Source organism: Mus caroli, unplaced genomic scaffold (assembly GCF_978045245.1).
Source record: "Mus caroli unplaced genomic scaffold, Mus_caroli_1 scaffold_12, whole genome shotgun sequence".
NCBI lineage: Eukaryota > Metazoa > Chordata > Mammalia > Rodentia > Muridae > Mus > Mus caroli.
Genome location: NW_028227267.1, coordinates 120,429,100 through 120,456,541, shown reverse-complemented (window position 1 = coordinate 120,456,541; position 27,442 = coordinate 120,429,100). Strand labels below are relative to the sequence as shown.

The 27,442-nt window shown below is 39.7% G+C and overlaps 1 protein-coding gene across 5 annotated transcripts in view; it reads left to right on the top strand.

Moving 5' to 3' along the window:
• The window catches only part of Nalcn (sodium leak channel, non-selective), a 324,306-nt gene extending 297,279 nt beyond the window's left edge, over nucleotides 1–27,027 (top strand). For 4 of the 5 annotated variants that reach the window (XM_029469212.2, XM_029469211.2, XM_029469215.2 and 1 more), the window contains 17 exons: nucleotides 1,721–1,841; nucleotides 1,933–2,031; nucleotides 4,758–4,851; nucleotides 5,424–5,530; nucleotides 5,733–5,807; nucleotides 6,539–6,658; nucleotides 9,254–9,322; nucleotides 10,232–10,380; nucleotides 11,205–11,298; nucleotides 12,859–12,991; nucleotides 13,642–13,757; nucleotides 15,922–16,079; nucleotides 18,394–18,544; nucleotides 20,055–20,207; nucleotides 22,563–22,680; nucleotides 23,252–23,347; nucleotides 25,390–27,027. In XM_029469212.2, coding sequence (XP_029325072.1) covers nucleotides 1,721–1,841; nucleotides 1,933–2,031; nucleotides 4,758–4,851; nucleotides 5,424–5,530; nucleotides 5,733–5,807; nucleotides 6,539–6,658; nucleotides 9,254–9,322; nucleotides 10,232–10,380; nucleotides 11,205–11,298; nucleotides 12,859–12,991; nucleotides 13,642–13,757; nucleotides 15,922–16,079; nucleotides 18,394–18,544; nucleotides 20,055–20,207; nucleotides 22,563–22,680; nucleotides 23,252–23,347; nucleotides 25,390–25,583 — 2,047 coding nt within the window. In that variant the 3' untranslated portion in view covers nucleotides 25,584–27,027. The remainder of the gene's footprint in view (nucleotides 1–1,720; nucleotides 1,842–1,932; nucleotides 2,032–4,757; nucleotides 4,852–5,423; nucleotides 5,531–5,732; nucleotides 5,808–6,538; nucleotides 6,659–9,253; nucleotides 9,323–10,231; nucleotides 10,381–11,204; nucleotides 11,299–12,858; nucleotides 12,992–13,641; nucleotides 13,758–15,921; nucleotides 16,080–18,393; nucleotides 18,545–20,054; nucleotides 20,208–22,562; nucleotides 22,681–23,251; nucleotides 23,348–25,389) is intronic. The other variant, XM_029469216.2, reaches the window with a different exon arrangement.
• The last annotated feature ends 415 nt before the right edge of the window (nucleotides 27,028–27,442 follow it).

The following is a 27,442-nucleotide window of genomic DNA, read 5'->3' as shown; positions in this document are numbered from 1 at the left end:
TTTAGCCTAAAAATATTTTTCTTAGCATTTTCTAACTTCTAAAATATGTGGGACATGAAAGTAGTTTAAGTTGCTGCAAATTTAGCTACAAAAGCACTTTTACATAAAGAAAACAGATGAGTAAGAAAGATTGACATTGGATCTGAGAGCTAGCTCTCTTGGTTTTATTTTTTTTAAGTCCTTATGCAAGCAAACTTTGGATATGCATAGTCCTTATAAGCACTGTCTACTCTAAGAGATAGGAAATGTAATTGAAACCCTCCCCAAGGAAAGATTATTGCAAAATTCCAAGATAGTATATTTGTACTTTCATACAAAAATATAAATCAGAATTCTAAAATGTGAGTGTGTGACTGGAGCTTCTATATTGGTCCCAAATGCCTGTGCCAATCACCCTCAAGGCCTGAGGACCAAGCCAGCAGTAGTCTTAGACTTTCTCATCATATCCCCATTGATTATAAAGACACATCTCATGAATGCCCCTATAGTTAAGGAACAATAAAAGATATGCAAAAATATTGAACCAAAGGCATCTCCAGAGTGAGACTTCACAATGGTTAAATTTCAACAGATAAGGTAGCATAGGAAAAAAGATGAAAACTAATACAGGAGGAGGAAGGGGGCTAATTGTATTCAACTGCTCAGAGCTCTATTGTCCTTCAACCTCAGAATGGGTATCAAGAATCTTGCAAATCTTTAATTGTTTAAAATAGCCTCTCCTAAAGAGAGTAGAATGAAGGCACTGAAGAAGTGTTGTGTTAGCTAATACCCACCAGTTAATAAAAAGAAACACAGTCACAACTGAGACAAACATGGAATTGAGTGTCCCTTCCCCCAAAAGAAAATGAAGAATGATGGGGCCAAGTGTTTGAGGTATCATGAATCCATGATAGATGTAGACAGGAGACTGTGTATTGGGCGTCACAAGAAGGCTACTGAGAACACTCAAGGTTACTGAAAAGGAAAAGACTCAGAGAGTATGGTGGAAATATACTGCCCTGAGTGGTGCCTTCTGCCTCAGAAGCCTCTTGGTGAATCACCCTTCACAAGGACATTTAAAACAAGTCAGTAAACACTGCTCTCATCACACCTACTGTACAGGGAATTGTACTACTTCAGAATTCATGTTCAGAACACAATGCCCCATCATGCAAATCTCTAATGTTATTTAGCTTCTAGTTTGTGGTGTTGTAAGACAAGGTGGAGGGTTATGCTTTCATTTGGACTAGATCTAGATTTGAGCCTTTAGCTTTAATTTGAGAACACCCATCATTACAGAAAGAACATAATAATAAATTACAGCATACTAGCACACTGCTATAACTTAGCAAAGGAATGCTGCATGGTCCAACAATCTTCCAGACTAAAGAGTGTACACCCAGAAATAGAAACAGCTACAGGGCTTGGGTAGTGGTGAAACACATCTTTAATCCCAGCACTTGGGAGGCAAAGACAGACAGATCTCTGTGAGTTTGAGGCCCGCCTGGTCTACAGGCAAGTTCTAGGGCAGCCAGGGCTACACAGAGAAACACTGTCTTAAAAAAAGAAAAAAAGAGAGAAGAGAGAGAGAGAGAAAAAAAGAGAAAGGGAGGGAGGGAGGGAGGGAGGGAGGGAGGGAGGGAGGGAGGGAGGGAGGGAGGGAGGGAAGAAAGAATACTACAGGCATTGAGCCACTGGGTGCATTGGACCCTCATCCAATATCCCTCTTTCCTAATTACAGGGCAAACCCTCGGAACTTTAACTTTGACAATGTGGGAAATGCCATGCTGGCATTATTTGAAGTTCTGTCTTTGAAAGGCTGGGTAGAAGTGAGGGATGTCATTATTCATCGTGTGGGGCCGGTAAGCAAGCACATGGGTTTTTTTTTTTTTTTTAAATACATCCAGGGTGGTTTCCATTGCCTCCGATAAATAACATCTTTCATTTACACAGATCCACGGAATCTATATTCATGTTTTCGTATTCCTGGGTTGCATGATCGGACTGACGCTTTTTGTCGGTGTAGTTATTGCTAACTTCAATGAAAACAAGGTAAGTCTTCTTAGATTAATAGCACAGACTTAATTTTTTGTTCTTGCCCTTGCTTTAAGCTAATTTTTGTTTCATACACGGCATGGAGCCACATTAAATTTTAATGTGACTCATGTAACTAACCTGTATAAAACTCTTTTGCAAACTGCCTCACTGCAGTGGTTTGGGTCCATTCCTTAGGAGTATAATTCTCTTGCTAGATTTATCCTTATGGCAGCAGTAATTTCCCCACAGTTGAGAAGCACATTTCCTATTGTTAGATGGGAAGGATTTACAGTGAGTTGTTAAAATATGATAGTTTCAAGTTATGTTCTGATGGCAGTCCATATTGCTTTTACAAAAATGTGAATTGCATGCTTCTTTGTCACTCAGTTGAATGAACTCAGAATTTTGATAAGGTAGGTAGAAGCCATATAAAATGTAAAGGACAGTTCAAAGACTAAAAAGATTTTTCAAACTCCATATAAATTTTACATATTTCCTGAAGTCAGGAAGCAACCTCAGTTCTAACAGTTCTCATGATGGATTCAGAACTCATGGTTAGAAACAGCAATGTGGTTTCCTATGGAGTACACGTTGAAGGGAAGTGTCCCTTGGCAACTGTTCTGGACGAGGCTGGTTAAACTGTCTCTTGGGAGTTCTATCTACAGAGTCACACTGAAATGCATATAAGCTTTGGGCACTCACTATAAAGAAGCCTCTGCCATTTCTCAAGATGCTGCAATTTGTGGATGACAACACCACTCGAGGCCAAAGTCTGACTTTTTTCCTATGACTGCAGGGTCGGTGATTCTTCTAATGTAAGAGCTTTAAAACCTCTAAAGTGAAACACTCCATTTGCCTGTGAAGCACCTGCTGTTCAGTTGTGCACAGCGATGACTGATTCCCATGTGCTCATGCCAAAGCTTTTTAGTTTGTGTGGCTACATGCAAGACTATATCATTCACTGTCCCCAGGCACAATGTGTGTAGTGCCACTAACTTAGTCAACTGCCACCTTTGATGTGCACCTAATGAGCATTTCACTTCACTCAGCCTTTCAAAGACTACAATTTTAAAATCCCCCTTTGGCCCCAATACTACTCCAACCCTCAGAAAGATGGTCTCTTAGAGCAGCAGCAAGCATGTCAACCAGCCCCTCTATTTTACTTTTTACCATGTTCATAAACGAGACACTCTAACCCTCCAGTGTTCAGTTTAATATCAGGCAGAAAGAGAAAGATGTGTCCTTTTAGATGTCTTTGAACCATGTGGTGGAGCAGACACTGGGAATTCCAGAATATAGAAAGGAGCTTATCAGCACATTTACCAGAGAGATGAGGTACTGCCAGTCCAGAGTGGTTAGGGGGTCCCTGGAAGGGGCCTGGATGCAAGAGGACTTACTGAGCTCCAGAGCAGCTCACAAGCCAGCAGCATGAGTGACCCAGCATACAATGCTCAATAACAGGAACCAACTGTATAATTAACTGCCAGTCTTGAAATAGCTGTGAATTACTGAGGATTCTTTGCCTCCAACACCATAGTTATGTCCTAAAAGAGTCAGGAAGTGACAGCTTATTTGGGATTATGATGTGTCAGGCCAAACAGATGTCAAGAAGAGGTTAGAAGTTAGCAGCCACTTTTCCAGATAGCACAAACTTGATTTATTTGTTGGTTGGAAATGAAAGGTTCTAATTATGTAAGTGTGTGTGTGTGTGTGTGTGTGTGTGTGTGTGAGTGTGCATGCACACACACACACATTCATAACTCCACTTTTAGAGGATTCAACATATTCTTCTAAACTTCATGGGCACTGCACAAATATCATCCATAAATATAACATGCATGCAAAACACATAAAGTGAAATAAATAAATCTTTAAAGAAAAAAAAAAGGGGGGACAGGTGAATGGCTCTAACTAAGGCACTTCCCTCCAAGCTGATGAACCACGTTCAGTCCCTGTAACCCACATGGTAGGAAGAGAGCAGACTCTTGCAGTGTTTCTGACCTTAATATAACTCTTGCCAATTTAGAAATTAAAAACAATTTTTTCCTTCTGTACTTATACAGTCAGAAAGCACACAATTCTGAAAAACAAGCTAGGGGTGTGGTCCCTGAAGGGACAGTCGTTATCTCTACAGAGTGAATTAGAGAAAGGGAGTGAGATTCCCTCAACCTTAGTTTTCTCATTATATATCTGCCTCTGTAATGTCTAATAAATCGAATGCAGAATAATACAGTGCAATATCATTTATGTGCATTTTTGTCAAGTACTCTGCCATATAACATCTAGCAAATTATCATACTATTTGTTTCTGGAAAAGGAAAGTTCTATGACTTATCCACTAAAAATAGTTTTATAATTGTACCTATTGAACTGTTTAAAAATAAGAAAGATGTATAAAGACAAAATGCCCTCTTCCAGCAGTTATCCAAATAACTGATTGGCTACTATAAAACTAAACTAGCCACAGCTAGTATGTAGAAAACATTCTTGAGATTTTCTCAAGCCCAAATGTTACAGGTCTTCAAAGACACACCCCTGGAGACAGCTGAGTGCCCCAGGTATGCACCCATCCCTGTTGGAATACCTACCACAATGGGTTACTCATTCTGACAATGCCTTTCCAACCACTATGGTTCTTGCAGACTATTCTCTTTCAGGTCCCTACATTGGTCCTGCCTGTCAAGTCATCCGATCCACGTTGCTCATTTCCTTTTCCCTCCACTGTTTCTTTTGTTTCCAAGGGGACAGCCCTGCTGACGGTAGATCAGAGACGATGGGAAGATCTCAAGAGCAGACTGAAGATCGCACAGCCTCTTCATCTCCCTCCTCGGCCGGGTATCAAAGATGTTCTGATTTCATTCATGTTGGGCACTAGTGTTCCTGCTTCCCTAAGAACCTCAGATTTAAATTAAAATAATAATTGTGAGGCCACTAGGGGGTTGTGCATAAGTTAATATTGAAACAGACTCCAAACTGCTGATTTCTCCTTAAGGCTATTAAAATCAGCCACCCAAAGGCTGTGCTTCAGTGCTCTCCGAATAAGCCTTAATGAAAAAAAAAAACTGACTTTTTAAATAAAATATATTTGTGTTTGCCTTTTAGATATATGAGGGAAATGTACTAAGCTCCCAGAAATCGAATGATGAGCTTCTCCTTTCAATACGGATGGTGCTATGCACTGTCGTTTTGATATCCAGCACCAGCCATTCCTCCAAAGCACTTCACAATAGATTAAACTGGAAGGGAAGGCTGTAATGGGCGTGAAGGTGAACATTAAAGAATGTGAAAGAGAAGAAAGTGAACCTGGCCTTGTCTAGAGTGTCCTCACCTAAACCTTCTTTCCTCTCTCTCTCTCTCTCTCTCTCTCTCTCTCTCTCTCTCTCTCTCTCTCTCTCTCTTTCTTTCAGATAATGATGGTTTTAGAGCTAAAATGTATGACATAACCCAGCACCCATTTTTTAAGAGGACAATTGCATTGCTGGTTCTGGCCCAGTCTGTGTTGCTATCTGTCAAGGTATGGTTTTCTCCTTGAGATTTCTGGATTGATTTCACATCTCTGGTGCTTCCAGGAGCATTGCAAACATTGACATTTGTACCCTCTGATCTTTAGTAATAATAAATGAATAATAATAAGACTGGCGTATGTGCTGAGTAGCAGAGAGAGAGAAAAGTCTATCTGGTAGATGTAACTGTCACTTGTGCTCTCCTGGTTGCAGTGGGATGTTGACGATCCTGTGACGGTTCCTTTGGCAACAATGTCAGTTGTCTTCACCTTCATCTTTGTCTTAGAGGTACAGTAAAGAGTCTGTCTCTCTGGGGGAAGCTAGGGACAATTAAAAGGGAATGAGGGCCCCTTTTGATGGCATCTACTTCTAGCACCAAGCCTGCCTGTTTTCAAAGTCTTTGGTGGGTAGGTTTCACGACTAGGGCACATCCTTTCAGGGCACATCTCCTTTATGGATGTTCTGATTAACTTCATAAAGACTTCACTTTATATTTCCAATTTTTCTAACTACTGAAACACTCCTGCCTGCCTATTGTGTCTGAGTATTAGCCTGCCTAGTAACAGAGTTTGAATCTTTGCAGCCCAGGATATACCACTGCTATTCAGAGACTCAGATTACAACACTGTGTAAATATTCCAGCAGCCCAGACAATATTATCTTAAAATGTTGTCACCATGTCACATCTATTTGCCATACAATCTACTTTGAAATTCAAGTGGATTATCATTTTGCTATAAACTAGCTGATGTTTCCCAAAATACATTTTTTCACTCAAGGTAGAAAAATGACCTGCAATGACTATATGACTATTTATCTATGAATCCACAGGAAAGAGTATGGAGAATAGATATGCAGGCTACTTAGCTGTAAAATGATGTACATTTGTGATTAACTCTTTTATTATATATATATATATATATATGTACATATGTGTGTGTGTGTGTAATGATTAAATCTTATTGATTTAAACATGCCTAAGTCCTTACCCTGTGTCCCTCCTTGCTTGCTTTCTCTAGGTTACAATGAAGATCATAGCAATGTCACCAGCTGGGTTCTGGCAAAGCAGAAGAAACCGATATGATCTCTTGGTGACATCTCTTGGTGTTGTGTGGGTGGTGCTCCATTTTGCTCTGCTGGTAGGCACATCATTACACTTTACTTTAGTTGATAGTCCAGCTTTTCTCCAGTTCAAGCCATTTTCCAGTCTCTTCATTTCATACCAGCCACTCTTGGACATTACGTCAAACTCCCTAAATCCCAGCTTTGATTGTGAGAGCCCTGGGACAGGTTTGCAAATGCATACACATAGACGTGAACATATCCATACACATACACTTTTCACACAGGCAAATCCTGGATCTTCAAAGACCTAGAGTGTATAAGTCTAAAATAAGGCTCTTAAAGATAGTCTCATTTAACTCTTCATTTTACCAAAGGAGAACACTGAGGCAGAGATGACGGAACCTGCCTAAATTCACATAGCAGGCTAGAATCAGAAGACTGCACCTAGATCAGGAGTGCATCCATCATACCCCTGAAATCATATATAAGATTTATAGTGTGATCCCTAAGTACTCTTCAAGACACTATTCTCTCACAGACATCTAATAATGATTCTCTGAACCCATCAATCTTCATATGTCTGAGGTCTAGCTCCAAATCTACAGCCATGGGAAACTTGGCTAGACTTAGTCTACAGTAGTGTTTCTCAATGGAAATAAAATATACTCACTGATGTGATGCTGGCTTACAATGTATGCTCTAAGCATTACAGCAGTTTATAAGAAATACTTATAAATATCATCATCTCATTAGTGTTCTATAGTCCCAGTGATTGCTATTACCAGTGTTCCTGATTCTCCCATTGTCTTTAACAATTGAGGCATGTCAGGAAGTGTCCAGTACTCCTAGTGCCCATTTACCTAACAAAAGAGACTTGCTGTAGTATGTATCTGCAGTATTCATACACATATTGAGTGGCCTTATTTAATCAGTGATTGTCTTCAGCATTAGAAGTTGTTTAAGTTCAAGCCCCTATGTTCAGTTTCTTCAACAAAAATCTGAACATAATGATGAGCAAAACAAAGATATTCACTGAGCTAATAAACTTATAGCTTAAAAAGCTATACAGATCCTCACTGTGTGCTCACAAACCAGTAAGGACTATGGGTATGCTAGGAATGATGAAGGAGATGACAACAGTAAGGAGTGTGCAATGGCTTCATCAAAGAGGTCCTGGAAGGCATTTCCCCCCATAAGCAACCATTTACAGAACCTTTCATACACCCTTAGCTAGGATGAAAGGATGTAGGAACTGAACAAAGGCAAGTTTCTATGGCTGAAGTAGGAGCCACAGCATGTGATGATACAACCCAAGGTTTGCCGAAGTGGGAACATAAGTCTTCCTAGGACTTTGAGGTCCATGTGAAAACTATCCAGTCACCATTCCAGGGGCTGTGGTTGTCATAACTTCTAGAATGTCAAGACTTATTGTGTCTACAATAAATCCTGAACTGACATGGAAAGAAAAGGTAGAAAAACATGTTCAAACTGTGTTTACTTTATCTAGACCAATCTTACTTTATCCAGACTGAATGCTACTCACTAGATGGAAAAATACAGTGGGCCTAATCTCAAATATCTCCACAGAAGAAATTCTAAGCCATAAAAAAAGTTCCCTCTTCTGCTTGACTGCATGTGTTCTTCCCCTGGGAAGAACCTCTGGTCTGAGAAAAGCAATCCTTCTTTGCCATATTTTTCAGTGGACTGCTGAGAAGGAAAGCTTTCCTTCCAAAAAGGCTATGTGCCCACATTCTTGTCCTTGTGCCTCACCAAGGAGCTCAGTGGACCCCCTTCCCAGGGACCCATCTGGGACTGTTGTTGTTTGGCTAGGCAGCTCCTGGAGAATGTTCATGCTTTGGCATCAGCTGAATGTCACTGTTGTTATACTGTGGCCAGTGGCATCTTTGTTTCTCAGAAGAAGCTTTGTGAATCAGAAAGCACAGGGTGATCTCTGGCCCTAAGCACACATTGGAAGAGCAAACTGATGCGATTCTTAGCTGGGGGTGGGGTGCTTTTCTAAAATGGTTTGATTCATGAACAGGTAATTGAACTGAACTTAAAAAAACAACAACAACAAAACAAACAAACAAACAAAAACAAAAAACAAAACAAAACAAAACAAAACAAAAATACTGCTTCCAAGCATTGGTGTTGTTGAAATAAGGCCCAGGCTGGCCTTGAAGTTACTATGTAGTCAAGGATGACCTTAAATTTCTGATCTTCCTGCCTCCACTTCCCAAATGCAGAGACTACAGACATCACCACCACTGGGTTTACACGTTGAGATATTGAGCCTAGGGCCTCACACATGTTAGACAAGACTTGTACCAGCTTGGATATAGTCCCAACCCCACTTCATGGTCACCCTGTACATTTCTTACCCTATCCTCAAAAGAGCTTATTACTGCTTTATGTGAAATGAATTTCAAAATACAGAATTCAGTTGAGCAAAACGAAACCTAAAGTTTTGTTTGAGATTCGATGTTAAATCTAATACTTATTCATGAGTTTTTGCAGTGACCTTTTCAATTTCAGATAATTTTCTTATAGGAATTTTCACATTTTATTAAACCAATTATTCACTAGACTTCACAGAATACTTAAAATAAAACCATAACAAGATCATTTGTGCAAATTGTAAAAAAAAAAATCTTCTGTTTAAATTTCAGAATGCATACACCTACATGATGGGAGCCTGCGTGATTGTCTTTAGATTTTTCTCCATCTGTGGGAAGCATGTAAGTCTATCATGCAGAATTCTCTCAAATGTCACATAAGCATTGAGTCACTGATGCCAGCAGAACTCAGCCAACCTAGTTGATATATTAAGGAAAGTACTAAACATCCTAAGTCAAGACTAATGAATATTAAATATTGCATTGAATAAGTAGCTTAATTATCTTAGAATATGTTTCCTGTTATTTTATTAATCATATTTTCTGAGTAAACTTAATCATAAATGAAAGAAAACATGTTGAATCTGGAACCAAAAGCCAATGTCATTTTTAACATAACTTAATTTGTGTTTTTAATTTGTGTTATTACATTGAAGGTTTATAATTGATGATAATGTTTCCCTTATTCTTGGTTGATTTGTACTTCTTGTTAACATTTATACACACAAACACACACCTGTGGTGTCCATTTTTAAGAAGTATTGTTTCTTTTTTGTAATTAGCATTATTTCACATATGGATTCCATATATCCATGTAATTGGAAGGATTAACAATTGGTGGTTATTTAGCATTAAACTATTATTACATTTGGTTTTTAGGAAGTCTGTAGGAGAAAAGTAAATTTACTTGCTATAGGCCAACAATGTGTTGACTTTATAGATGTCTAGGTTGCAAAAGGAGAGGAAATTGAAGTCTAAAAAGCTTGTGTTGTTAATTTAATTAATTTCTCTGGAGTGACTGAACTGTTTGATGTATGAATAAGATTTCACAATGCCAGATGGTTTTTGAATAATATTTAGATTTAATATCTAATAGGAAACAACTTTCAAATGATGTACTTGGGAGTCAGTATGTAGCCAACCTGCTTATATATTATTCACCAGCCAGGTACTCTATAGCTTGAAATGACTGTTCTCCCACCTCCTGTCTTTCTCCATCTGCCCTGATTCCACACCCTTCTTCATCTGCAGGTGACATTAAAGATGCTCCTTCTGACTGTGGTTGTCAGCATGTACAAGAGCTTCTTTATCATCGTAGGAATGTTTCTCTTGCTGCTGTGCTATGCCTTTGCTGGAGTTGTTCTGTTTGGTACCGTAAAGTATGGTGAGAACATTAACAGGTCAGCATGTATTTGTCTTCCTATTTATTTTTCTAAGCAGATGTCTTAATAATAAAATCATGAATACAAACTTAGGTGTTTTTTTTGACTATTAAAGACTTAGGAGTGGTATAGGTAATCTGTTGGAAAATAAAATAAAATATACACATTTTAAATGACATTTTCCATTTGACAAATACTTATTTTAGAACCCTTAGGAAATGCAAAAACCAAACAAAAAGGTTTTATAATTCTACCCACTGTCAGGAATAACAACCCTTGATTTCAGTATTTTTCTACCCATGTACCTCTCTGAAATGCTATATTATTTGGGGGGAGGGGTTAAAACTGTTTTTAGATGATTTTCTTTTTCAGCAAAGTGTAGAAAGTTAGAACCTACTAAATCACTCTGCTGTGGAAAAAAAAAAAAAAAGCATTTCCAATACCTCCTCTTCCATATCATAAAAGCTTCTGCTGTTGTTCTCTTAAAAGTTAAAATGCAACAAAACATGTGCAAATGTCTCACTTGTAGGTGGTTTATTTGGCACATGGCTAAGTATCTTTCAATGACCCAAGTGGAGGAATCACTTCTTAGTACTCAGAGTAAGAAACTCAGTTGTTACAGTTCAAAGCCAATAAGTTGATGACCCTGTGGAAGTTTTGACTTGTCAGGCATCTATACTTGCAGGAAAGTGGAGATGGCAACAGAAAGGTTTTAAGCTTTGGTAACAGGAACCTGGCAACCAGGTTTGCAAATGCCGCATGTTTGGGTGGTGACCGCTAATAGTGCTTCAAGACAATGACAAATCATGAAATCTTCATTCTGTTTTCTTTTCTTAAATTAGGCATGCCAATTTTTCCTCAGCTGGCAAAGCCATTACTGTATTGTTTCGAATTGTCACAGGTGAAGACTGGAACAAGATTATGCATGATTGTATGGTAAATATTCCCTTATTATTGTTAGTGCCTCAACATACACTCATTGCACACACCAATGGTATTCTTGTTAACATCAAGACCTTATATTAAAGAAAATATTCTTCCTGTCTAGTCCATAAGTTGCACTTTGAACATTACAAGATATAAATATAAAGAATAAAATATTCACTTAACATAACCTAAGCTATTATAATCATATTTTAAAATGAGCACTTTCCTGCTTATCCTTCATAGCTTAGCAATCAAAATAAGGACATTTATTTAATACACTCATTGAATACTCACTAAATCCCTGGTTTGTCCTGGGCCATGTACAAGGCCTTCTGCAGGTCTAAAGGTTCCTCAAGGCACATATGTCATGTAGTCTGAGCCATTCTTCCCTTTGGTATCCTGCTTTCTTTCCAGTACATCTATATCATCCTTGGGTCATGGTGTTAATGCTTGCTTCTTTAGGCATTTTTGCCCACACTTAAAACTGTGGGTTATATGTTCTACAGGTCTCTACATTTCTTGTTTGGACATGTGTACTAGTTCTAGAGAGTTGTAGAGTCAACCTTATTTCTTTCTCCTTCCTCTCAGATCATAGACACCAATGATATTCTATAAACATTCTATGAGGGAGCATGCACTGTCCACATGCAACTCAGTATTGAACTACTGAAGGGTGACTAGTGCATCAGAAAAACTGCTTTACATTACATTTATTTTTACTTAATCTTAATCAATATGAATTAAATTTAAATTACCATATGGAATTAATACCTCTTGTGCTAGAAACTGTGATGTTAAACTGTTGTCAGCTGTCAAAGAACATGAGTATGTCTTTATTGTTAGTCTATCAGTTGGCACAAATATACCACATAGTAGAGTCTAGAGAATTTTAAACATGAAAAGTGGAAACCAAATTTATCCAATCAGGTATAGCCCAACAGAATTAAATAAATCCTATATAGGCTCTCAGAAGAGTGTGTGGGAATCCAGAAGACAAAGCTAGTTATCTGGTTGAGAGAAACCAGGAGAGTATCACAGACAGATTTGAATTTTAATGAGTCCCATGGAATGCAAACACTTTATATAATCTGAACTGTATACATTTCTGTAACATCTCATTTGGTGCCTCAGACTGGGGACTAGTCCTTACACAACCTGAATGTGAATTAGGTATATATAATCTACTCCATTCAAATTAATCCATTGCTTAAGTTTAAGAAAATATTAAAGTTTCTCTTTTTTTGACTTCCTAAAGTTTGACCCCAGAGTCTGTTGGTGGGATGTTAAGCTTATGTTCCAGAGGCAACCTGTTCACTTGCATTTTGCTTCTATCAATGGCAATTTAATTGGGTCATCTACAATACCAAAAGCTTATATAGCATGATGAAATACTCTTGTGGAGTTCTGCTGCAAGTGATGTGTATGTCCGACATATATGGCTTTTGCTTGATGGCTTTAAATTAACTACATCCCGTACTGTCAAGAAAATATTCATTGAGCACTATAGTCAGAAGAAATCTGTGCCCTTCCCTCCCCTCAATGCCCTCCATGTCCCCCACTGGCCCACAGGTTCAACCTCCATTTTGTACTCCAGATGAATTTACATACTGGGCAACAGACTGTGGCAATTATGCAGGGGCACTTATGTACTTCTGCTCGTTCTATGTCATCATCGCCTACATCATGCTGAATCTGCTTGTAGGTAAGAGATGTTCGTGGAATTATTTTTCCATCTCTTCAAACTCAGGTACTTGGATAATTATGTACAATTTTCAAGTAATTATCCTGGATTGCTTGGGGCGGGTGTTTCATGGCATTAATTATAAATTGTTGCCTCTCAACCCAGGAGCTGAAAAGACCTTTGAAAGGCATGGAAATGGCAGTTGATTGCAGTTTCAAGAATTGTCCTATTTATTATGCTCATTAATTCCCAAAGAGCTCTTCCCATGGATTGAGCTGAACACAAATCAGGGAGGGCTACTTTCACAGCCTTGAAACATCAGTTTGGTTTTTAAAGATATATTTTGTTCACCCAGCTGCGGGGACATCCAGGCCCAATATGACCCTTAAAAATGCCCTGGAAGTCTCAAGTAAGAGTAGGAGCCAGCTGGCATGAATGTCTAACTAGAGTGCCTTTGAGCCCATGACCCTCATGTTTTGGAAAGGCAAGTGATGAATAAATAGCTTAGTTCAAGTGAGAGACATGCCAGCTTGGAAACTGTACTGAAAGCACTTTGAAAAATTGGCTTTATAATGTGAATGATAACATTTATTATTTATAATAGATGTTTTACTTTTTCTAAAAAATGACAGATTAGCATATTTGTCTAACATCTGATTTTTTTTCCCTAGCCATAATTGTGGAGAATTTCTCTTTGTTTTATTCCACTGAAGAGGACCAGCTTTTGAGTTACAATGATCTTCGCCATTTTCAAATCATATGGAACATGGTAGATGATAAAAGAGAGGTAGGAACTGTGTGGCTTATTTGCTAACCAAGCATGCAAACCCAAGGATTCTGGGTTTGATTCCCAGCAGCACCACATAAAACTAGGTGTTGTGGTACATCACTGTACTCCCAGCACTTGGAAAAATGGAAGCAGAGAGTTGGATATTCAAGATCTTCCTCAACCTAGGGGTCGGAGGGGAGTGGGCCATTGTTTACCTGCTCAGTCTCAAAGAGAACAAATGATACATTTCAAGTATCTTGAATCTGAGAATTGGCATAGACTAAATTTGGAGCTGTCACTGTTGCTTTGCAGTGCCAGGTGTGTATGTGAAAGGTGAATGAATGGCACCTGCCTCTAATCCTACTACATGGGAGGCAGAAGTAGGAGGTTCAAGAGTTTGACAGCATTAAGTTTAATGTCAGCCTGGAATACACAAGAACTTGTTCTAAAAAGATTTAAAAACGCCGGGTGTGGTGGCTCACGCCTTTAATCCCAGCACTCGGGAGGCAGAGGCAGGTGGATTTCTGATTTCGAGGCCAGCGTGGTCTACAAAGTGAGTTCCAGGACAGCCAGAGCTACACAGAGAAACCCCATCTCAAAAAACAACAACAACAAAAAGATTAAAAAACACATGAATAAATTTTATGTTTAAACTTCTATCTTGTCCACATTATCACTCATTGTAGGAATGCAAATATTCCAAAGTCCATAAAAATCTAACGTTTGAAACACTTATGATCCTAACATTTTGGTAGGGGATATTAAACTTCTATGACTTCCAGAAGTTAAGAGCATATTGAAGATGATAGAGTGTGGATGGGCTTGGAGTGGACCCTTAGCTAAAATGGTCATGAAGGTGTAGGTAAAGAGGTGATCATTGTGCTCACATCAAGAAACAAGGAAAGTTCAGCTATATAGAGATACCTATATATAGGTATCTCTTATATATAACCTAAGAAGATCCAAAAATTGTTCAGCAAGAGTTTAGTATAGAGACAAGGAGTTAGCACAGTTGACATGTGTAAGGATCTGGAAGGTGTGGTGTGGTTGTAACTCAGGGTCTGCAAGACACAGGGTGGCCTCTTCACTGTTTAACTCTCTGTCTCTGTTAGTACTCTCTGTCCTCAAACTGGGCTGCAGTCGCTTCTGAACTTCTGAGATAGTAACTTGTGGAGGACAGGGATACATGGCCTAGTTCTTTTGTCTCATCTAGATCTATATTTGTCTCTGTGACTCTTACCCACAGGAACTTGATTTCACATGATATGTACAGGAAAGACTGCACCCTAATTAATACTGAGATGCTAATAACTAGCAAGAAGCCTTAGATATCAGGTCCATTCAAAGAGTTGGCCTGTTAGGCTGTGTTACATGGAATACAGTGATACCTTTTATAGTTTCAATGTCCAGATGTGTTTTACCCCAGAAGGAGAGCAAAGCTGAGTCCTCACTGTCTCATCTAAGTTAATCTAATCATCGAGAAGACTTACAATGAAACTACTTTTCAATGGAAGCAAAATAACAAATGCTAAGTCTAAGACCCAGATTAAGTGAGGAGAGTTATGTAAATATGCATTGCCTACTTGTAGAATGATATTCACGGTGCATGTGGAGAGGTGGGTAGACTACTGAGCATAATTAGTAAGGGATAATTCCAGAGAAAGCTACATGGATGTTGCTCACGCTCCCTAGCTCTGGAGTCAATATTATGATAACCCACAGGACAAGAGCAACAGAAAGTTACTGCTTGGTACTTCACATCATATGCTTCACACACATTATTCTCCCCAGCTTTCAAAGAGAACAGTGAGATTCTTCCTATCTGGTACTATTTATGCTGGTGATTCCTTGCCTCACTCTCCTTGGTGTTTGGATTATAAGCCTGAGAGAACCAACGTGTGAATACTTATAAAGTATTCCTCCCTAAAATAGGGAATAAAATATCCATGGAAGGAGTTGCAGAGACAAAGTTTGGAGTTAAGATGAAAGTATGGACATCCAGAGACTGCCCCACTTGGGGATCCATCCCATAACCTTCCTTTCTTCCTCTTCTCTTCTCTTCTCTTCTCTCTCTTCTCTCTCTCTCTCTCTCTCTCTCTCTCTCTCTCTCTCTCTCTCTCTCTCTCTTTCTGTAGATGCCTTCTTATGACTTATTTGCTGGCCCTTGTGCTCTCCTACACAGGGTGTGATCCCCACTTTCCGAGTGAAGTTCCTGCTACGGCTGCTGCGTGGGAGGCTGGAAGTGGACCTTGATAAAGACAAGCTCCTGTTTAAGCATATGTGCTATGAGATGGAGAGGCTGCACAATGGTGGTGATGTCACCTTCCATGATGTCTTAAGGTATAAACCTGGTTCCACAGCCCAGTGTCTCAGAGATTCAATGAGGCCAGAAATGAAAGGTGTGACTACAGAAGCCCATGAATTCTGTTAACAAGGATTTCAAAACCTGAGTTGCCATACTGGCATGGTTATAATGCAAGGGCACACTTTCTAGGCATGAAGTAGTTAGTCTTTCTCACTGTCCCATAATGATCATGTCTGACCACTGCCTCAGATGAGGATAGAAAGCAGTGGCCTGCCATCTGCCATTGCAGAAGGAATTGAGAAGACATGGAGAGCGTGGTTCTGTCTCTTAATTTCGGCATGAGGGTTGTGGTCCTACAAGAGTTAAGTGACTTGCTTAGGGTCACTTGGTTACATGGACAATGTGAAGCTAAAATCCAGATCTCTTGCAGGTGAGTTTGGAAGAATCTGCCCCATTTGCTCTATGGTAATTGCCCCTGTTGCTTAAAACACTCCATTTTCTGGGTGTTTTATGAGTACAAGACAAGATATAGGCTCCAACTCAGTCATTCTGAAGGACATTTGCATTAGCTTCTTAGAGATACTGTATTGAAGTCCCAGCAGCAGAAGAAGCTCATGGTTCCAGAAGTAAGAAACCTGAAGTTAAGATTAGGGTTGATCCTTGTGAGGTTCTGAGGAAGAATCTGTTCCAACCCTTTCCTGAATCATCCAGTGGCTGCTTGCAACCAGTTATCTTCAATTAAACCTCATCTTAACTAGATCTGCACAAGAGGTCACAACTTGAAGCTCTTGATAGAAATTTTAAAATATCATTTATGCTCCACAAGCCCTGTCAGGGTATAATGTCATTTGACATTGACTGCATATTATTTAATGGGTTCAAGAGAAGAATGTATGCCCCATAACAAAGAAACTAATTAAAAGATTATTTCACTATAGTTATCTCCTTCATAATAGCATGTAAAACATTATTATAAAAAGTCCTTCCCAATGTTTCCTGCAGGAGGGACTTGTGACATAGAAACTGTCTAGAACCTTTGACTGGCTATAGCTATTTTACTCATGCTGCATGCACCTGGCATAGTAAATGTTAGTTATTGCCACAAATTTGGGGGATCATTCAGGTAGATAAACTCCACTTATGGCTAAGAGAAGAAAAAGGGTCAGAGCAGCAAAGGAAGGATCTGGGAGAAATTTGCTAAAGTTGCCCATTTTTCCTTTGGATATCATTTTGTCCATGAGTAAGCTAAGGAGCACAGAAAGATGGGGCAAGATTATGTATGAATAAGAAATAATGCCATGCCTCTCAGAATGTTTATCTTTCTTCGTAGTGGTGCAGTATTTTTAGGTTGACCATGAGACACCCAGACCTACTGTTGATAGTAATAATCAGAATTCGATCTCTGGAACATAGTGGTCCATCTGATCACAAGGCACCCAGGCAAAGCCACTTATGGTGATGTTGGCCCCCTTTTTACATAATAATGGAATTCCTGATGAGTCTGGAGGACTTAGAAGCATTTTATAAAAGAGTTCAAGATTTTATTCTGCAATAGGAGGACACTTAGCAAAGAAGTGAAAGCCAATGATGCAGTATCATATGGTCACTGTGCTGTGAATTGAGCTCTAATGGTGACCTCAAGTTCAAAGTAGAGACTGTATGAGAGTCCAGGGTGCTGAGGCTAAACTAGAGTGTACATTACTACCAGATAATTCAGTATTCCTCTTTGTAATAGACCAGTCAGTCCTTCCTAGGAATTACCTGACTTTCTCTTTCTACACCAAGGTGTCAGTTTTATTTAACACTGTCTGGACCTTTGAGCCAACAGAGTTTAGCTCTTGCTTTGCATCATCTGAAACTAATTAGGAGGGTACAAAGGGAAAAATGAAATAGAAAGGAAAGTAAAATAGAACATGCATAACTCACAGGCAAGTATATTAACCACCACCAATTAGAGCCAACAAGGAGGAAGTAATGGAAGGAATACTCTTCTTTATGCACAGAACATTCCAAAGTATGTACTTGATAGCTAGAGCAGTCAAGATCACTTAGCATGGGTCTTCTGCAGCATAGGCGCTTAGATGCAGTCATTGTTCTAAGTATCTCAGTGATATTAACTTGCCAGGTTATTCAATGAGGTAAGCACCAAAACTAACCTCAGTATTTATAGAAGAGAAGATAGGGAGATCCAGAGGTAACATAACCAGGTCCTTACCCAGATGTGAGTGACATCAAACCCTACACTGTTTGTCTGGAAAGATGTATTCTCTGCATTTTGAAAAAAAAACACTCAAGGGTCTAAACACCAGATGAGTCTGACTGGTGGTTGCTGTTGTTTCCATCTTCTAGCATGCTGTCCTACCGCTCAGTAGACATCAGAAAGAGCCTGCAGCTAGAGGAGCTGCTGGCAAGGGAGCAGCTAGAATACACCATAGAGGAGGAGGTGGCTAAGCAGACTATTCGCATGTGGCTGAAGAAGTGTTTGAAACGCATCCGGGCTGTGAGTGAACCACAAGCACAAGGGCTGGGTTTTCATTCCTGTTACTGGGAGTGTGTGTGGGGGAACCTCTGACTTAAAGGAGAAAGGCTAACTCTGGATCACAGTTCTAGTGTACACAGTCCATTATGGAGGGTATGTCAAGATGGCAGGAGTTTAATCACATGATATGTGTTATGTATTCACATCATATCCACAATCAGGAAATGAAGAAGGTAAATGCATGCCTGTGCTCATCCCACTTTTCACATTTTATATAGTCCAGGACCACCTTCTTTATCCATGTACAGTGTCAGATTCTGATGCAGCCTTAACTGTTCCACCTTCAGCTCATTCTCCTCAGCAGGCTCCACCACACATTCCAATTGAATCAAATTGTATAAAAATGAAGGATTAAAAAGCAATTTATGGTTATTAAAATATTTATAATCTCCACTTATTAAACTCAATGGTATGAAATCCCAAAAATATCTACAGAGATGAAGTTTACAAAGCCACTTTTAAATTGCTACTAAAAGTTTTAACATATGGTTTATCAGTTGTTGGGTCTCTAAAGACTACCTCTCATGGAATTTTAATGATTTGCCTGCTGCCTTCTGAACTGTAAGTTTGTATGAGACTCTCACATATTAATGAATATGTACTCCATTAGCATAGACTGTGTTTCCAGTGAGTACTTCTATTAGGTAATTAACGTTTATAAATGCTTGTGACTCATACTTCACATACAGAGAAGAAAGGCACATAACTCAGTATATACTTCCTGCAATGCAATTAATGTTATGTAAGATTTGTTTGATCCTGGTCTTCAAAACAACAACACCCACTACAAAAATAAGCATTTCTGTTAGAGAAAGAAGTTCCCAAAGAAACTAAACACTCCAGCCCAGCCTCCAAGAGCAAAGTTAGCTTCTCACTACAACCTAATCAAAACATGGCCATTTTAACTCTTGTTCCATTAATCACAAATGTTCTGATCAGACCTTAAGAAGGCCTTGGCCAGGAAAGAGAGGTTGCTGCTGAACTGACCTGCCAGTAGCCTTGGCCAAGAAAAAGAGGCTGCTTTTGAACTGACCTACCAGTCTAGCCTACAAAGTTCAGAACAAAGAGTTCAAAGTTTCCTCCTCATCTTCTCAAGACCTTCTGGTGCTTAGGGTTTTCAGGAAAGTATGGAGTGGGAGGGGGCTTGCATTGATTAAATGAGCCTAGAGTAAATAAAAGAAAAAATAAAACACCCACATTAGTAAGTTTTGAATAATACATAAACTAGTATGGATGAGCATAACAAATCCAATTGTTATACAAATGAAAAAGATGGGGATGCTTCTAATCTTTAAGACTTGTATATCAATCTAATATCCTCAAAACTAGTTCAAGAACCTTACTTGGAATTTCCTAAGAGGACAGCAATCTCATAGGCCTTCAAAGAGGGAAGAAGAAACTGTGACTTGGTGGGAATGGGGTAAAGAGGTGGGCACATTTCCCCCTTATGAAAGCACAGAATTTTCCATAGAAACAACAGCAGTCATGCAGCATCATCCACAGCCTGAGAGAGAGCCAGCAGCAAGAGCGGAGCCGGTTATTCCTGAATCCTCCCAGCATTGAGACCACCCAGCCAAGTGAGGACAGCAACGCCAACAGCCAGGACCACAGTATGCAACCTGAGGTAGGATAAGTCACCCTTACCCCAATAATGTTCTGTGGGAGTTGATACTGGTCACATAGACACTTCAAATCAAGTAACAGAATTTCTCACATGACCTTTTGTTGCAAAAGAAACAAAAATAATGAGAATGTGTATATTCATATGTTTTTTATTTCTTTTTTTTTTAGGTATTTTCTTCATTTAAATTTCCAATGCTATCCCAAAAGTCCCCCATGCCCTCCCCCACCCCAACTCCCCTACCCACCCACTCCCACTTTTTGGCCCTGGTGTTCCCCTGTACTGAGGCATATAAAGTTTGCAAGCCCAATGGGCCTCTCTTTCCACTGATGGCCAACTAGGCCATCTTCTGATACATATGCAGCTAGAGACATGAGCTTGGGGAGGGGGGGTTACTGGTTTAGTTCATATTGTTGTTCCACCTATAGGATTGCAGATCCCTTTATCTCCTTGGGTACTTTCTCTAGCTCCTCCATTGGGGGCCCAGTGTTGCATCCAATAGCTGACTATGAGCATCCATATCTGTGTTTGCTAGGCCCAAGGATAGCCTCACAAGAGACAGCTATATCAGGGTCCTTTCAGCAAAATCTTGCTAGTGTATGCAATGGTGTCAGTGTTTGGTGTTTTTTTATTTCTGTGTGATGGCCAGGGAGCAAGAGCGAATGGGTCCTCAATATCCTCTTTAAGGACAGTCTTCACCCATTTGGTGTCTTAGGCTGGAGACAAAGCCTTCAACTAATGGGCCAGTCAAGATTCAAACTACAGAATTCATATACTAGAAATGGTTCACATCCTGAGTGGTTTTTGCTTGTTTCTTTTATCTAAAAGTTTAATGTTATCATAAAAGCTGAACTTGAGCATATAAATGTTATGTGCTTTAAAAAATCATGATTATCATGAAGCCCTAAATATTCCCCCCTCGGTACATCATAGAAATTTTCAGTAAACTTAGGAAAATGTAGGCACTTGGCTTTCAACATTCTTTGATGGACCAAATGCATTGGAGATTTATCTTTTCTTAGTTGGGCAGTGAGGAGCATATAGAACTCAGAAATGTTATTTGAGGATCTTCTGTCTATTAAAACACAGCTAGGTTCATTTTCAAAGTTATTCTACATGCCTACTCAACAAACAAAAAAACAAACAAACAGCCAGAATTTCCAGCATCTGGGAGAGCCCTGTGCTTATGAGAAGCAGCTGGCAGGGAAGACCTGCCCCTTTATGTGGCTGCAATAGTGATTTGATGCTAATCACATGGAGTCCATCCAACACACTGTGCAGTGCCTCCAGCTGCACACAGTTCGTCACGCAAAGAACCATACTCAGAGGAAAGGGACAAAATGAAGAGTAGGACTCCATGGCCCAGTAGAGCCTGCAAAAGGACCTGTTGTGCCATGGTACAGTTTTCTGTGGTTTGATGCTCCCAACAAGAAACCAGGAATCACTTGCCTCCTTCTATAGACTTCTATGGGAGAATTCAGCAAAAGAGGCCAAAAGGAAGACCTACAGTCATCCTGCTACAGGTTTGACCCCAAGATATCTGGAAGTGCTTTACACGAAAGAGCCAGATCAGGTTTAGACAGACACTGAGACAGGACCAATGATTGAGGGGATGTAATGATTCCATAACTCTCAAAAAGGTAGTCCAAAAATCAAGTGGAGGGAAACGCCTAATTTGGTGTAAAAACCAGGACAGTTAGGGGTTGGAGAGACACCAGCTATTCCAGAGGACCCAAGTGCCATTCCCACCACCCACATTTGACAGCTCAAAACCACCCATACCTCTAGATACATGGCATCCAATACCCTCTTCTGGTCCTTGTAGGTAACTGTACATGTATGTCACACACACAAATAAAGTAAATCTAAAAAATATGATGACTATGGTTAAGAGAGAGTTGAATTAGAGATAGAGGCAAACTGCCTTGCAATCCTCAGCATCAGCTAGTCCTGGGTTTGGGCTTCCCCAGGGCATATCATAGAGCTCTGTCCACCAAGATGCATCTTCTGGAGCTCCTGGTTCTGACCTTTAAGCTGGCAAAAGTCCATGTCCACAAAACATCCTGTCCCTGACATCCTGTCTCTCCCTATAGTGCCATTTTCCTTGCCTAATGTTCCAGCCAAGTTTAAGGAATCAGTGAAATCCTCAGGCTTGAAGGAAGTGAAGGATGGACACTCTAATGGAATGGTCGAGAAAGACACTACCTAGCTGTGACGGAGGAAAATTAAGAAAGAGCCCAAACTGTTCTATACGATCATTTTTCAAAACCCCACAAATTTGTACAAATATTTGTGACCAATTAAATATGTGTATTTTTAAGAGAAAGACCCTCAATGACTAATACTTCTCCCATGTAGACAAGCAGTCAGCAGCAGCTCTTAAGCCCTACTCTGTCAGACAGAGGAGGAAGCCGACAGGATGCAGCAGATACTGGAAAACCCCAAAGGAAGATTGGGCAATGGCGTCTGCCTTCAGGTAGGTACATCAATCATTTCTCTACCTTTTGGGGACATTTAAGAGGAATTTACTCTCTTTACTTTGGATCTTAGATTTTAATTAATATGTAAAAATCTGAATTAGTCAGCTTTCTGTTACACTAATTTATAACTTTGAAAATCCATTTAAGAGGAAGAAAGATTTATTGGCTTATTTGTTGGAGGTTTCAGCCCACACTCAGTTGGTCTGTTGCTACTGGGCTGTGATAAGGCTGTAGTGTATAGTGGGAATGTATGAGAAAGCAACTTACCTTACCACATCAGGAAACAAAGATAAAAAGATTGGCATTCCACAATTTTCTTCAAGGGCATGTTCCCAATTACCTGAGATCTCCTACTAGAAGCCACCTATTAAACATTCTACTACTTCCCAAAAGCACAAGTTAGGACCAAGCCTCCAATACCCGGGCCTCTGGGGAACATTTCAGACCCAAACTGGGTGTGTATCTGATTATTATAGACAGGGGAAACAATGAAATGTATTCCCTTATCAGAAACATTCTCCTCAAAGTAACTTCTCTAAACATAACTATATTGGCCCTCATTTGCAGCTGCCATCGCTGAGAAGACGGCACCTGTTAACAAAATGAGCGGTTACAGCCAAGATCCAGAAAGAGAGGAGGAAGAGGTTTCCAAGGGCTTCCTGGGTACAGTCAAGGCATTTCAAATATGGGCAAAATGTATCTAAGAAGGAATGGGTAGATATGATCTTCAGGAATGCCATGGAGTTCTCAGAAAAGGCTCAGGTCCCACTTTATTCCAAGCATGCTGTGTATCACCACCCTGACATGAGCAGTGGTGGTAAAAAGCCTCCATGTAGCATTGACCACTGTATCCCAGTCACTACTCCAGGGTATGACCCGGCTTTCTTCATTAAACCCTCACAAGTCTATTCATTTTCCACATTACACTGATTTAGTAAGAGAGCTTTCTTCTGAAGGAATGGGAGGTACCAGAAGACCTGGATGACCTCATGAAGGGACACTGAGCAATGAGGGAAGAACAATTCTACACACAGTCCAGTCTCCTCTCTGTTGAGATGTGAGCCTATGGTAAAATAGAGCTTCATTCTCTCATTTAATCACTTGCAACTTCAGTCCCAAACAAGTGAGATTGGGTGATCCTGAAACATCTTCTGCCACTTGTCCATTCACAAAGCAGATGGAAGAGCAATTTACATTCTGAAGCTAAAAGTGTGCCATGGATCTTAAAGCCACCAGTAAGGAAGAACCTGAGTAGGGATCAGAGCAAACATATCTTTTGTCTGGTCTCAGCAAAGCCAAGAGAGATAGGAGGTTGAAGGGGTTTGCAGCTCCATAGGAGGAACAATATGAACTAATCAGTACCCCCAGAGCTCCCTGGAACTAAACCACCAATCAAAGAAAACACATGGAGGGACTTGTGGCTCTAGCTGCATATGTAGCAGAGGATGGCCTAGTTGGTCATCAATGGGAGGCGAGGCCCTTGGTCCTGTGAGGGTTCTATGCCCCAATATAGGGGAATGCCAGGGCCAGGAAGGGGGAGTGAGTGGGTTGGTGAGCAGGGGGAGGGGGAAGGGGATAGGGTATTTTCAGGAGGGGAAACTAGGGGAAAATGTAAATAAGGAAAATATCCAATTAATAAAAGAGAGAGAGATAGGAGGCAAGCTTGAGTAGGTGCTAGGGCCTCAGTGTGAAAATCCTTAAATGACAGACTGGGAAGTTTTAACTTCATCCTATAGCCAATTAGGAGGGAGACACTAAAGAGTTATAAGCAAGAGATGACATTTGTAACCTAGGTTTTAGGAAGACTGATGGGGTGGCAAGTCAAGAGCCACTTGTCTCTGGTAGTGTCTGGAGGCAGATGACAGGCTACAGAATATTATAGCAGGCTGGACACAGGTGATAAGGGCATGGCACACTCTGCCAGTTCAACACTACAGGTCAGATATGAGAGATGAGCTTGGAAGAATGTCCCTCCTTGGTATTCACTTACATGGATGACATTTACAGTTGTGCTTGTCTATGTCACCTCAATGTCAAATGTGGTGACAAACACAGAGACAAACTACCAGAATCAAACTAAGGGGGGGGGTGTGGCAAAGGGGAAGTAAAAAGAATATTTCTAGGAGGCACCAGGCAGCACACTGTGCACTTTGTCAGGTCATTTCATTAGCCCACCTTAAGTCTCTCAGCACTACAGTGAGGTTATTTGCATTGTCTTCATTTTACACAAGAGAAAATTTAGGTTCAGACACATGCAATTGTCAGTGACTTCATATCTGCAGGTTACATATGGGATGCAAGACCAGGTCGGCTTTCCACACCTGCCCCTGACCCCATCTCTCCTTACCTTAAACTATACTACCAATCTTTTCCTTTGTTTTCCTAATGAACATCAGCTTATACATACCACTACAACACTTCCATTTTACACAAATTGTAGCTGTTTGTAGTTTCTTCTTTCCTTAAAATAAAGGGAACCTGCAGTATATTTTCCCAAGAACTATTACTTGCCACCCTTGAACAAAATTTATAGAATGATTGGAAAGAATCAACTAAAACTATTGGGAAAAATCTTACTTATCATCTGGAGATAGGATTTGGGAGCCAAAAGCACTACTGCTTAGAGTATTATGATTTTCCAGGAATGGCTGAAGCATGCTGGAAAAAAAAACTAGTTGATAATGGGACTCTTCTCAATTTCACAGCCCCCAAACCAATAAGCCATTCTGTATCTTCGGTTAACCTACGGTTTGGAGGAAGGACAACGATGAAGTCTGTGGTGTGCAAGATGAACCCCATGCCAGACACAGCTTCCTGTGGCTCTGAAGTTAAAAAGTGGTGGACCAGACAGCTGACCGTGGAGAGTGACGAGAGTGGAGATGACCTCCTGGATATTTAGATGGGAAGCAAGGCATAGGGAGTTCCAGGGTGAAAACTATAGCTAATAGCTTCTTTCATCATTGGGAGAGAGCAAACTGTAATTGCTAAACACTAAATTCCACCCAAGCATGGGATTTTCAGAATTGATTTTTGTTCATTTATTGGAATGGTCTCTCAGAGTATGATTTTTTGGATTATTGTCATGTATTAAAGAAAATGTGGGGCTTGGGAGATAAGTCAGTGAAAGAACTCTTGCTCAACCTGTGCCAACCCCTATGTTTGAATCCCAGAAATACAAGGAAAGAAAGAAAATATGTATAAAGCAGTATTGATAATATTAGAAGCTGCATCAACAGTAGAGTATATTATATATTCATGTATTCTGTCTGTGTAAACTAAGCTGCATTCATCTGCACTCTTATATGTTATTACTACCCCTCTCAAAGAGTGCTGAGCCCAAACTGGTTCATATTTATAGTACAGGAGTTATAGCTATAGTTCACCTTTTTCCCCATATCCAATAGAAATATTTCCCTTGGGAGAAATTATTCATGATTGATCTGAAAAGGTCAGTACTGTGCTTGTGCTAAAACAATAGCAGCTTCAAAACTACAGATTCTGAAGTTTTTAAAAGCATATTCTTTTTCTTTGTGTTTTTTTTAATGCCTAATGTTAAAAAAAAAAATCAGGCCCATTTTATTTCTGTTTTCAAGTACTCCAATGAAATTGTCGCCTGCTTCCAAAAAGTTATGTGTGTGGGTACCATGCAAAGGGATTGGCTACAGATGTATTGGTATATAACAAACTTGTAGGTGTATTACTTCATGAACTCGATGAGATGAAAATGTCTTGAAATCTTTAAAAATCCTTTAAATAACTCAGTTTAGAAAACAGAATAGACGTGTTAGGGTCAACTTGGCTAAAAGTTTACACTTGAGAGATTATTGTGAACTTCATGGCTTGTCCTTGCTGTAGCCATTTTGCTATGAATGAACAGGAATATTATGGGTTGGCTTTAATACACATTTCTATGCTAGATTCAAAATAATTTCCCTGCTCCCAGGATTAACTATTGAAATAACAGAAGGGTGCAAAAACTTCACTCTAAACCCCATTGGAAATACAACGTAATTGTGTATTTTCCCACATGCCAATGGTCCATGTCCTCTGGGAATAGTGGATATACAATACTTTTGGAAAGCACTGATGGACCCTGGCTGGGGAGGGTCTCCCTTGAGTTATCAATTTCATATCTGATAATCAGATTATTTTAAGAGATTGTGTAAAAATTCCCTGATGCCTAGGTTGCTTTATAATATCCTTTTCTCTATTTAACCTTGCTTAAATAGCCAAACATCACATCCTTCCTATACAGAAGTAATGTGCCCATCTACTGCTTATATGATTACTTGTGACTACTAGACAATAGGCAATTCAAGTTTGTGCAGCCAAGGGGAATTTTTATTGGGTTTTATGTTTGTTCAGAATTTGATTTTTGAATATAAAAACAAAATAAAAATCTGATTTGTAAAAGAATTTATTGAGACCTAGTCATCATATTAAACCCTTTCTTTGTATGTGTGTATGGGATAGTGCATACTGTAGCTGACATTTCTCAAACCCGATATGGAGTATTCAGTCCATACTTGGTTGGCAGAATTTCTGTCCCTAGTAACCCCCTAAGGTCAACTCCCAGAGTCAGAATATTCATCTGCAAGGTTGTGCTGACAAGACTGGATAAACATCACATGCCTTCCAAGTACATGGTGAAGCAGAAAACACAATCATAGCCAGAACATGAGTTGGCATTAGTGCTGAAAGAAGTTTAAAAAATTATTTTTTATTGGCTCATTACATTGAGAAATACAGCTTCACGTC